At 42.3% G+C, this 12951-nt stretch overlaps 1 protein-coding gene across 1 annotated transcript in view; it reads right to left on the bottom strand.

Moving 5' to 3' along the window:
• Nucleotides 1-12454, bottom strand: part of LOC135089711 (very long chain fatty acid elongase 6-like) — a 46291-nt gene extending 33837 nt beyond the window's left edge. Inside the window, exon 1 of the mRNA XM_063985665.1 lies at nt 11609-12454. Within this exon, the coding sequence (XP_063841735.1) occupies nt 11609-11967 (359 nt within the window). The 5' untranslated portion in view covers nt 11968-12454. The remainder of the gene's footprint in view (nt 1-11608) is intronic.
• Between the last annotated feature and the right edge of the window lie 497 nt (nt 12455-12951).

The following is a 12951-nucleotide window of genomic DNA, read 5'->3' as shown; positions in this document are numbered from 1 at the left end:
TTGCTTCAGAAGAATGTTAATATTGCTTAATACAATTTTGTTTAAGTCTGTGTTATCCATTCGGAGAAAACGAACCTGTAACTCAGTTCTTGATGTTGATATTTGAAAGCTCCAGTGTTTACGCATGCTCAGCTGCTCATGTTTTTACAAGGAACGAAAACTGTGCAAAGGACGGAGGCAAGAGTGCATAATGTATTCTTCCAAGCATCACGGGCCCAGCAGGATCGTTCTCCGTGGTTGAATACTTCAGACTTAAAAAAAGAAAAGAAAAAAAAAAAAAAGTAGGCCAGACGATGTTATTATCCTCTACAAAATTCCCCGAACCTATTCTCAGCCTATATTAATGACCTAAGACACGAAAACATTTAAGTACGAATTTCCTTATTTTTACTCTCATTTCCCGATATAACAAAAAATATATTGATTTGAATACGCATAAACTCTGATCTAACATATTCCAGTATGCACCACACACTAAAGCACAACAGCTACCAATTTAACTCGGAGAGAACTGTGAAAACTTTAACAAAACGTGACAAATTTCAGGTTAGTATATTAGAGCGGTCACACATCTGCCACACTTCCCGCTCCTCGCTTATCAAGTGCTATTACACCCGCAGGCAAGCCCTTTATGGTCCTGGATCAGCGCAGGGAGATGGAGCGAAGAAAAAGGGAAAAGAGTGAAGGAACATAGTGAGACGAGTGGGGAGGAGAGGACAGAGAAAGGAAACAATGAGAACTAGAGGATAAAAGGAACATACTGAAGGAGGCCAGGATGAAAAAAAGGGAAAAAAAATGAGAGATAAATTAGCGTATTGAAGGTAAACATGTTGAAGAGAGGGGAGGAATGAGGGAGAAGGGAAAACGATTGCGAGATGGAAGAGGGAGAAAAAGAAGAAACTGAAGGACGGTGGGATGGAAAGAGGGAGAGAATGAGAGAAAAAAAAAGTACAAAACCCGACTAAGAAAGTATTACGGGGAAAGGAACAGAATTAAAGAAAATTAGCCTATTGAAAGTAAACATGAAGATAGGGATGGAATAAGGGAGAAGGGAAAACGATTGAGAGATGGAAGAAGGAGAAAGGAAGAAACTGAAGTGACGGCGGGATGGGAGAGAGGGAGAGAATGAGAAGAGGAAAGAAGAAAAAAAAAAAAAAAACAATACCCGACTAAGAAAGGATTACGGGGAAAGGAACAGAATGAAAGAAAATGGGATCATAGCGCTGCACCACTTCCCGTGAACCAAAAGAAAAGGAAAACGCGTCTGGAGGTTCTTACTTTTCACACCTGCGCGAGTAATAAGCTGTAACAAAAAGGCGAAAGAAAAGAAGGAATGCTATGATTTTCTGTATTCATTTTTGTTTTTATTTTTTATTTATTTTTTCTTGTATGTTTCTCTTCGATGAAAAAAGTACATATTGCATTTCTATCCCCAAAACTTAAAGAAATAATGTCTTTTTGATATATAATTTCAACCATAATCTGAAATTCAGAAGACGTTAGGTGCTTGTATGCTCAGAGAGAGAGAGAGAGAGAGAGAGAGAGAGAGAGAGAGAGAGAGAGAGAGAGAGAGAGAATGGCGCGAGGGTAAACATTACTGAGCCGTTTAGCGCGCGGAGAAAGTCACCACAGCACATATTATCACAACGTCACATTTTCTTCTTTCCTTCACACAGACGCTGCCAAAAAACAAGGAGGAAGAGAAGGTATGAAACTAAAGAATGTTAGTTAGACATTAATACAAGTTAATATCAAGAAAATACAAGATTACTGAAGTATTTCCTGCAGTCTGCCAACACGCGGTTTGTTTACTTCGATTTCTCTTTTTTGGCGCGAAATTTCTCATCCCGTCTCGCTTGGATAAGTCGACCATTGAGTAATGTTTTTAGAAGACAAATGTTGCGTAGTGATTGACATGCTTTCAGATCACGATTACAGGTTTAACATTGCACCAGCAACTTGGGCTACGATGAAATGTTTGTACGCACACACTTCATGTATGTTTTGTTTGTATGTCTGTCTGTCTGTCTGCATGTCTGCGTCAGTGCTCGTCAGTCTAGAAGGTGGCTAATTGGTAAACTTCATGATATCAGATATACTGGCGCCTATTCGAATCCTTATCAGTACGTAACTTAACATACGAGTACCACCAATTCTCTTCTCCTGGCTAGCCGTATATATCTGTTGATTTCCACCTCTGGGCCACTGTTAGTATCCTGTCCCCTTCACCTTTCCTCTACGTAGAGTAGTAGTAGTAGTAGAGTAGTAATAGTAGTAGTACATGTAATATCTGTCTGGATTTCTATTTGTTTGTCGCTGTCTTGTTCTTCTCTTCTGCAAACTTTGTCCTCTTCGTTCTGTTTTGCTTGCTTATATCAAGCTGGATGCTTTGGAAAGGAAACGGACAAAATTTTGATAACTTTCCATTTGATATTGTAACCTCAGGATGTGAATTATCGTTGGTTCTAGAAAGTCGTATTTTTAACATTATCATCAACGCTACTACTACTACTACTATTACTACTACTACTACAACTGCAACAACAACAAGTACTACTACTGCTACTACTACGAACAACACTAACACTGTCATACTGAATATACTCGAACCATAATGCACAATGTTATCAATAAGGATGATTCATATACAGTTTTTCTCTGCCTCGGTGTTCGCTCCGTTCAACATATGCTGATTAATGATGAGAGTTATTAAGGTGAATTCCTTCATCCATTAAATTCTTGTTTGTCTTTAATTAATATTTCAGTTCCCTTTCATCGTCTTGTTCTTGATTCTTTGTCTTTGTGTCTGTGCTTGTTCGTCCGTTCGTCTGTCTGTCTGTCTGTCTGTCTGTCTTTATCTTTTATGTATCTGGTTATCTCAAACCCACCCACTCTCTCTCTCTCTCTCTCTCTCTCTCTCTCTCTCTCTCTCTCTCTCTCTCTCTCTGGTGGTATTGATTTTAACTTTTTTTTTAAGCCAATGATGGAGTAATCTTAGAAACCCAACCCTTAAGAAAATGAAGAGAAATTCACACGTAACTTGCTATCATTCCTTTCTCTGTTTCATCTCTTCTTTCCCCTTGCCCTGCTTTTCCTGTTCTTCCTTGCCTTTCCCCTCCTCCATGGGCGCCGCAACTGCCAGTCGTATCATTAAATACAGAACTGAGAAAGAAAAAAAAAAAAAAATGCAGCAGCTCGTCTGTCGCGGGAAAGTGTTTCTCCTGTAAAGTTGAGTTTTTTCTTTTGCTTTTGTTTATTTTTGTTTATTTTTTTATTTATTTATTTATTTTTTTTGTCGCCACGTTATCAGGTTTTTTGCAACCCAACCTTGAGTCACCTGGTTATATTTCTTAATAGACCTATGTTTTTTTCTATTATTATTCTTGACTTCATTGTTATTTTTTTTCATGCCTCGGCCGCCTGCACTTCATTTCTCCGTGGGTATCTTTTTAACTTCATTTTTTTTATACTTAAATTTTTTTCCTCACTTCTTTCTCGGTCAAGATGAAGAAAAAAAGTGATTGCCTCAGTGTTTTCATTTTCTTTTTTTTTTTCTCTCTCTCTCTGCGTGGTGTAAAGAAATAATCATGTTGGGCAGGATTTTTTTTCCATTTTCCTTTTTTTTTTTTTTACCTTGACTGATATTGATATAAATGATATTTGGCAAAAAATTGTATATCGATATTAAGAGAGAGAGAGAGAGAGAGAGAGAGAGAGAGAGAGAGAGAGAGAGAGAGAGAGAGAGAGAGAATGCATGTATGTGCGTCACACTGATTAACAGAAGCTTTTACGCAAACGAAGTGGGGAGAAGTTTACACGGAAATGACGTAAGAAGAGAAGAGGAGTTCTGAAGCATAACACTTTCTACTTAGCATTCCACCACACGTAAAATTATCGTAACTATTACCTAAAAAAAGAAATAAAGAAAAGAAAACTAACAATCTGAACCTAAAACTAAAAAAACCTGTAAATAACTAATAAATAAATAAATATCAAACCAACGCTAGACTGAAAGAAAAAAGTTAAAAATAAAAAAAAAATAAAGATTCTGTTAACATTATACGACTCAAAAATTAATTACCTACTACTTAAAATAAACAAAACGAACCATTCCAACTTAGAACTAAAAAAATAAATAAATAAATAAAACTCAAACCAACACTAGACTAAAAAAAAGGAAACAAATAAAAAAAGTACGTAAATAAGTGAACACAAACGACTTGAAAAAAAAAAAATAATAACCTACGAAAAAAAATAAAATAATAACCTTCTCGTAGGAATTCCATAGAGCCTGCTTTAAAATTTCTTCCGGGTATCACTAGAAATATGGCCAGGTTAATGAGATTCCGTTGCGTTCCTGCCACCTCTCCTCCTGCCTCCCCAGCCAGGTGTGAGGGAAGGAGAGAAGGGCGGGGCGGAAAGAAAGGAGAGATGAGGGAGAGGGAGAGGAGGGAGAGTGACGGTGATAGTCCTAGATGGTCTACTTCTTCTTGGAATAATTAAACCCTAGGGAGAGAGATGAGGGCGAGAAAAGAGGGAGAGGGAGACAAAGGCAAGGAGGAAGGGAGAGGAGAGAGCTAAAAAAAGAAGAAAAAAAAAAAGAGGAAGGAACGTAGGATAATTGTATTGAGCTTGCATGACGTGTGTGTATGTATGTGTGTGTGTGTGTGTGTGTGTGTATAGGTAGTTTAGTATGTATGTATGTGTGCGTTCGATAATGGAACTAGGTGTATGCATGTATGCATGTCTTCGTGCAGGCAAGTATGCGCTCGATGTATGTATGTATGTACGGATGTATGCATGTATGTATGTATGTATGTATGTCAACGTCTTTCCCTGGGGTTCATTTGCTCATTAGTTTCTTTACATATTTCCACTTAACTCGATTCTAATCTCTGCTGTCGACGAATTCTGAATCTGAATCCTGGCCTCAGCCTTGGAATGTCGATAATTAGAAGCAGTAAAAGTCCTATCAGCCTCCCATCAGCCCCCATTCCCTCCAACCCTCGTGAGAAACCTATAGAAAAGCTTGAACAAAGGAAAGGGTGGAGGGGGAAGGACCGGAGGGAGGAGAAACAGGTGGAGGAAAGGGACGAAGATGAGTAGAAGTAGGAAAATAAATACATACATAAGATTGAGAATGAAAGCGAGAGTAAGTGAAAGCAATGTTAGTAGAGGAGACGAACAGAAGGAAGAGATGAATGAAGAAAAGTAAAGCAAGGAAAAACAAATAAGGTAAAGAACGAAAACGAGAGTATGAGAAAGTAGAGTTGGTAGAACAAGAAAGGTATAGTAAGAGAGGAAAGGTACCAGAGGGAGGAGGAGGAGGAGGAGGAGGAGGAGGAGGAAGGAGGAGGAATAAGGAGAAGACGAGAATAAGTAGCGAAAAAAAAAAAAAAAAAACAGGGTTGGGGATGAAAACGAGAGTACGAGAAAGTAGAGTTAGTAGAATGAGGAATGTGAAAGAGAGAAGGACCAGAGGGAGGAGGAGGAGGAGGAAGAGGAGGAGGAGGAGGAGGGGGGGGAATGAAGATGAGTAGAAGCAGAAAAAATAAGGTTGAGGACGAAAACGAGAGTACTAGGAGAAAACAGAGCTCGTAGAACTAGGAGGAGGAAGAGAAGGAATATGAGTAGCATGAGGAAAGAAGATAGAATAGAGTAATGGCACTGATAACATGAGGAAGAAAGGAAGTAGGAGAATGAAAATTAGGAGGAGAAGGAGAAAGAAGGGGTTGATAGGATGATAAGTAGGTAGTAAATGGAAAAATAAAAATAAAAAAATAAAGCTAGAAAATAGAATAGTACTGAAAACATAAGGATGAGAAGAATGAAGAGAAAAGAAGAAAAAGAAGGAAGAGGTAGATGGTGGAAATCAACAAAGAAAAGGGCGAGAAAGAAGAAACAGAGAAAATAACCACATTGATAAGCTGAAGATAAAAAGAACTAAGATTACGAGGACTAGGGCGAGGACGACAGAAAAGGGAGAAGTGGGAGGGGCGAGGGAAGGAAGGTAGATGAAATGGTAGCAATAAAACTATGGAGATCAACGCGGAAGAGAACACGAACGAGAAGAAAGGGAGAGGAAGAATTAATGAAGTAGTTCCAGGATAAGGAGGTGGAGGAGGAGGAGGAGGAGGAGGAGGAGGAGGAGGAGGAAGATAAAAGGTAAGGCTGGTTCTATCTGTCCGTCATCACACATTCTTCCTCCCTCAACTCCTCCCCCACCAGCTCCTCCTCACCCTCCGTCAGCTTCTCTCAGTCAGGGAAGGGAAGCAAAACTAGTGTCTTCACTTGATCCTGTTCCACTTCACAATTCAATTAGTTTTTTGAATCTCCTCTTCCTTCTATTGTTTCTTTCTTTGCTTGGCTATCATACTATACGAGATGAGCTGACTATTGCTAACCTAATCTAACTTATCCTAACTTAATTTAACTCACCCCAACTTAATCTGGTTAACTTAACGTAACCTAATTTATTCTAACTTAACCTAACTCATAACAAGCAAGTCCGTTAACGCTAAAATTCGTTAAAAGAGTATCGGATACCAGTAGGTGTACCGATTTTTTCTCTTGTCGTCGGATCGGAGAAACGAAAGAGTTCATCGCGTGTATAAGATATTGATTTCACTTGGAGATATGGATAGCACATCACTCACACACAAATTAATGTCATAGGAAAGTCATGACAAAATCTGTCTTTTTGTCACACGCAACATGAATGGGAGATTGATTTTCTTTATTGCCATTCTTAGATCACGATTTCACTTGGTTATATGGACAACAAATCAGTCATACACAAATAAACGTATTCTTAGACAAGCCCTGGCAACATCTAGTCTTCAGTTACAACCAACGTGATTGACAGATTGATTTTCTTTATCACTGTTAGATCGATGCTGAACATTTCCACACAGTACAGTCTTGTGTAGAAGAAAGAATTGAAGGGACGCTGGATGAGGTATATTTCTATCCTCACCCAGCACCGTGTCCTTAGGTAGAGAATGACAATAGAAGGTACAATGTTTCTTTATTTTCTTTATTACCATTGTTAAATAAGAGGCAAATGAGTGAGGCAGATTTCTATCCTCACCCAGCACCGTGTCTTTAGAGTCTTTAGAGAATGAAAAATGGCAGACAGGATCTTTCACAATGACAGCAGGGGACGCTCACTGACCGTCACGTCACTCCAGGACCACATTAGCGGCATTATCGCAAGGTACCAGGCAGCGTAACGTCAGCCAGCCGTACCCCGCTTTCACCTTCTGTCTGTCAGTAACGGACCCACCAGGAATCAGGGATACGCCTTCCCGCAATTTGTATGTTTTCTGTTTCCTGTTTTTATTTATTTATCTTTTTAAGGTTTCTTCATTCTCAGGGACATTTTGATAAATTTTTCCTAACTTTCATGGTTTTCTCTTGAGTTTTCTTAATTTTCACTGGCCTTTCACGTCTAAATTTTCATAGCTTATTTTTAAGAGATTTTTCGCATCTAAGAACGTTAGAACTCCATGAGGCTTTAAAATGTAGTCCCTTTATCATTACCATCATCATATCATTAAGGTGACATGCTTATACAGGTAAACAACTCCACTGTTCCCTACCTGGGCGGCCTCCTTCGTGGGTCTCCAGCTCTCTAGGGACACCACCAGGAAAACACCGCCACTGAGTCATGCACATAATACATTCAAATGAAGATCCGTCTGTATTACAACTCGCGCAACCCCAAAACGGTAAGGCTAATTTCCCGGAGCTGTAATCCGTGAATCCTTAGTGGCCAACAGCTTTCTCTTGTAGCGTCAGGAAGATGAGCATGAGTACCGCACGCACGCACACACACACACACACACACACACACACACACACACACACACACACACACGTGGCGCACGAAGCTAGCAGACGTCAATATTGCAACCCACAACCTGTTTTGGAAACGGAGTATTACGGACTTGCGGCTCGCCAGGATACGATTTGTGTTAATAGTAAGGAGCGACTTTCACACTTCTTGCGGTTGTGCTTCCAAGAATGTCTGTTATTATTGACCATCTGATGTTGTGAGATGTTTTTAAAATTGTTTTATTGCGCTTTTCTATAGTAACTAGTATAAATATGAGGTAAATTAATGAATAAAAACAAAGTATCTGTAGGTATCCAAGTTTCATACAGTGCCACAAGCAGAGCCTCCTACAAACAAAGTCTCCTGTCTTCTTGCAGCTTCTCTTATTTTCTCATATTTTTTATAGTAGAAGACACGGCCTTTCACCAAGCTGTCATCTCTCTCCTCCTAAACCGTCTCATTACACTACACTAACTCGTGGTACTCGTTGAAGAGACAGGACCTTTCACTAAGCTGCCATCTCTCTCTCTCTCTCTCTCTCTCTCTCTCTCTCTAAACCGTCTCATTGCATTATTTTACATTAACTTGTACATGACAGAAGAGATGGGACCTTTCACTGAGCTGTCATGTATAATCTCACGTTATTGCAGAGTAGCGTAATCAGACAGCCGTTGTAACAGTTATGATTGACAAGACATTCCTAGTAGCCTCTTTAATTGCAATACTAGCCGGTGATAGATTAGATACCACATTCCACTGAGCTATTTCTTTTACTGAGTGTTAGTGTATTATGGTCAGGTATACTCAGTCAGTCTAGATAGAGGACAAAGATTTCTGCTTTCTATCCGTTGTGATCGTTTAAAGTTCTAATCGATGTACGCGTATGCTTTAGAAGTGTTCCGATATAAGTTAACCAGGTGAAGAAAAGGTGATGAGAAATTGATGTTCTTAAAGTAAGGGATACTTTTTCAAGCCATTTTCTTTTGTTACATAAGGACATTGTGACACGTCTAAGTAGGTGGTGAACGAAACACGATATGTAAAAGAAGAAAAGACAAAAAAAAAAAAAAGAAAAAATGTAATTCAACTACTTCGTTCTCACCGTGCGTGCCTTTCACCACCTACTCTCGAATTATTATTATTTTTTTTTCGTGCACTGAAAACCACGCGATATGCCAGTTTGGGAGGAACTTCAGCTCGCTATCCGAGTCTGAGTGAACAGTAGGCCATTAGAAATTACGGAATCCAGTGAAAGTTGCGAATGCTGGACTAACTGGTCCCTGGCAACAAAAATTAATGTAAAATAATTCAGGTTAATGAAAGCACAAACAAAATCCCCCCACGGTTATTTAGGCTTAGCTCGCCGTGACATGAGAAAAGCAGGTTAATTACAACCGTGAGTAAACAACGAGGACGTGGATTTGACGCACGCATGGCCTCGCAGGACTGACAAGCAGGGTGATAGCAGGCCAGCAGCGGGCCGGCAGGCTGGCCTCGACTGCAGGACAACCCCTCTGCGCCACCAGTCCACCACACACCGTATTGATCACTTTTTTGTGGCCACGTATACTTGAATGGGGGGGTGCCCAGCCAGGAACACACTCACCGATGCTGTTTGAGGGAGGTCAAGAGGAAAGGCAGTGGCAAAGGTCTACCCCTAAGGCGGTGCGGGTCTCGGCGCCCTGACCCGCCCCGCGATAACAACTCAGCGGCGGAGTCATGGTGCGTTTCGTGCATGCGTTCTCGTGTTTCAGCAGCCAGTCCTTGAACTACATTTCCTAGCACCGGACACTAATGCTGTTGTAATTGACAGGTACGCTGCTTTATTCATGCAACACATCACTTGTCTGTCCGCATCTACAACTTCTAAAACCGTTCGGGCTTTTTTTTTTATCTCAATCTATTTTTTTTTTTTCTAACATTCTTCTCAGTTGTTTTCACGAGCATTCATTGAACACAAGTCACGTAGTAAACGCTGAACGAAGACATCAACAACAAAGATAGAAAAAAAAAGGGACATCCACAAGCCAACACCTAACAAACTCCACCTGACACACTATAAGCAGAGCGATGCATTACGTAACACAAACGGCGATAAGCGGAGGGCGTAAACTCGTATATAGTAAATGGAACCTCACTGAGCCTATAACCCAGATAACAAATCACGATAACTCATAAAACGTTAACGATCTATGACTGACGCTCAGCAACTTGGGCGAAACACGATCCGTCCTTAAGTCTCGGCTTCTGGAGGGTGATGTAATATGTCCATGGAGGGAAGAACAGAACCAAGTGCAGCGATGAACCAAGACAACGACGGACTGCGGGTGTGTAGCATGATGGCAGGGTGGCAGGAGGGTGCAGTGGGAGGGTAGGAACGTAGGAGGGTGCACAAGGAGAGGGAGAGAATAAGGGAGAGGAAGGCATGGGGGGTAATGGAGGAGATGGAAGACGCAGAGGAGAGGGAGGGAGAGTAAGGGAGGAAGGGATGGGGGCCTGTTACCTATGAATAATTACCTGAAATACAATACAAGGGTTTACCTGCTGTCATTTTTCTTTTCTTTTTTTTTTCCCCTATAGTGCAGCTTGTGTATGGTTTGATGAATGGGAAGGTTACGGAAAGCCTTTGTCCTGCTGTGAATCAGAGGATAATAATGATGATGATGATGGTGATAATGAAAAAGTTGATAATTAATACACATCTATACACATTAATCTTTCATAAATCTTCGCACCTTTCCAAGAACGCTGATGATTCATAAACATAGAAGAAAAAACATGCAAGAAGTATGATCGTATAAAAAAAGAAGAAAGAAAGAAAGAAAGAACAAAAGCCAGCAAAGGAACAAACAAAGAAGTCAGGTAATCACAGCAAGGCGGGGAGAAGAGGAACATTCTCCCACACGGATACTCGGCTACATCTTCCCCTCATCTAATATTTTTCCTTTCTTCATTCATTTCCTTCTCGCTCATTCATTTCCACTGGCATACTCTCTACCTACGCCTTTATATATTCTCTACTCTTACTCACTCACCAGTCATTCATTTACGACGGCACCATTTCTACCACTTCTACTTTCCTCGGCATACATTTTTCACTTATTCGTTCATTTCCGCAGCAGAGCATAAGATAAAAACAAAGTCATGCGGCTCCCCACGTGGCACAATGAAAGCAACACTGCACAAAAAACTGTTGCAGAATTTTTACCTGGCGGCGAGAACAGGTGAGGAAAACACGCCACATGAAGCAAAAGGAGGAAAAGACAGCAAAAAAAAATTAAAATGTAGTAATGCCAGCGAGTTTCTTCCATCCCTCCCCTCTCTCCACCTTTCTTCCTTTCCCTCGCTTCCCCTCACCGCGTCGCCCCCCTCTCGTATCAGTCCCGCCCCCTCTTATCCACCCCGCGCTCCGTTCCCGCCCCCCCCAGCCGAGCTACACGCGCTTCCCTTTCTAGAAAATGAGTGTCCTGACGTCAGCGTGTCTGTAGGCAAGACAGAGAGGCGGGAGTCAGCCTAGTGTGACGCTATGTTATGTGGCCTTGTGGTGCTGTTAGTGATGGAATCTGACACTGACACGAGATGATACTATAGTAAATGTAAGTTTTTTCTCCCCTCGGTTTTTTTCCCTCACTATTGTATCTCACCCACTCAGCACTGGGTTTCTTTGGGTGTTACATGGCGGAGAAATGAGTGTTATCGCTGTGTCGACAAGACAAGCGTGGGTTACCAAACATACCGGAAACGTAAGATTATAGTGGATGTGCTACTCACCGAAGGCCGCAGAGGCAGTAGGTGGAGTACAGGCCGAAGTTGGTGTACACGTAGATTAGTTCCTGCAGGGACCTGATGCCCCCGTACAGGCTGAACACTGCCAGGATAACGTTCCACACAAATAGCTGCTTGCGGAGGTCAAAAGCAGGTCGGGTCTCCATCCATGCCTGTAGGCCGAACACCACGGCCATGTAGGCGCCCACCATGTAGAATACGATGCCCCAATTCTTGTCGAACCATTGCACCCAGTTTCCGCCGTAGAAGTTCCCCTCGAAGGGCATCACCAGGTTATAGGACATGTTGTATAAGGACCGGCCGGCAGCTGCCTCCACGTTCGTCAAATTGATGAAGAAACTCATTTTGTCGTGTTAGTTTTTTTTTCACGTATTTTCAAACAGTACACTTTCTCGTCGCAGGTCCAGGAGTCTATGGCACCAACACGTACGCAATCACCACGGCTAGGGAAGGCAGAGAACAGCTGACGGCCGGGTGGAGAGTGGTGGTGTTGGTGGCGCGGAGGCAGGAGCCGGGAGACTGGCGGTGGCAGGACCCGAGCCCCTCCCGCCTGTGGTCGGCCACCCACCCACCGCTCAGGCTTACCCCGCCGTCGCCCATCGATCCCGCCACGCCCATGGTCGAGAATCCTGGGTGTTGGCCTGTTACCCTCACCCGCAGGGACACTCCCCGACACCTGACTCACGACCGCCCCATAACCTTCCTCGGTCACGCTCACGCACCGGACAACCAGCGATACGTTCTCTATTGCACGGTGCAGACAACTAATTATGAACGCAAATCAGGGGATGGATGAAAAAGAACCCCAATAAAAGAACCCGAAGTTGATTGCTGTATACGGAGGAAGGAGAAACACGATGCCTTTCCCCTTCACAACCATCCACTCGAGCGGCAAAGACAAACAGCGGGATTTCCAACCTAACCTTACTTACTTCGGTCGTTTGGTCGACTCATTTTGCTACGCTGGCCAGTTCCCGGTTGTCTCCCGGATACTACGCTCCCTGGTCGAGAATATGCAGCTACCACCTGATGTTGACTGAGCTCAAAGGTGTGTTCTGCTTCTGTTCCCACCTTGACGAGTGATTCGCTTTCCGTGATCTGAACCGCGCCAAGATTCGAGCGCTGGATTCAAAACAGGAGGGAGGGATTCATTATAACAGGGTGGTGGTAGGGAGGATGTAGGTATGTAGGTCTGTAGGCTGACGTAGAGAGAGAGGGAGAGAGAGAGAGAGAGAGAGAGAGAGAGAGAGAGAGAGAGGTAAACACTGAGTCACGTGGCTACAGGTAGAAGAATGTCCTGTTGCGTCTCCGGCGTCTTGCTTAGCGGT

This window comes from Scylla paramamosain, chromosome 33, assembly GCF_035594125.1.
Source record: "Scylla paramamosain isolate STU-SP2022 chromosome 33, ASM3559412v1, whole genome shotgun sequence".
Taxonomy (NCBI): Eukaryota; Metazoa; Arthropoda; class Malacostraca; order Decapoda; family Portunidae; genus Scylla; species Scylla paramamosain.
The sequence above is the reverse complement of the archived record's forward strand: the minus strand, read 5'-3'. Positions and strand labels throughout refer to the sequence as shown.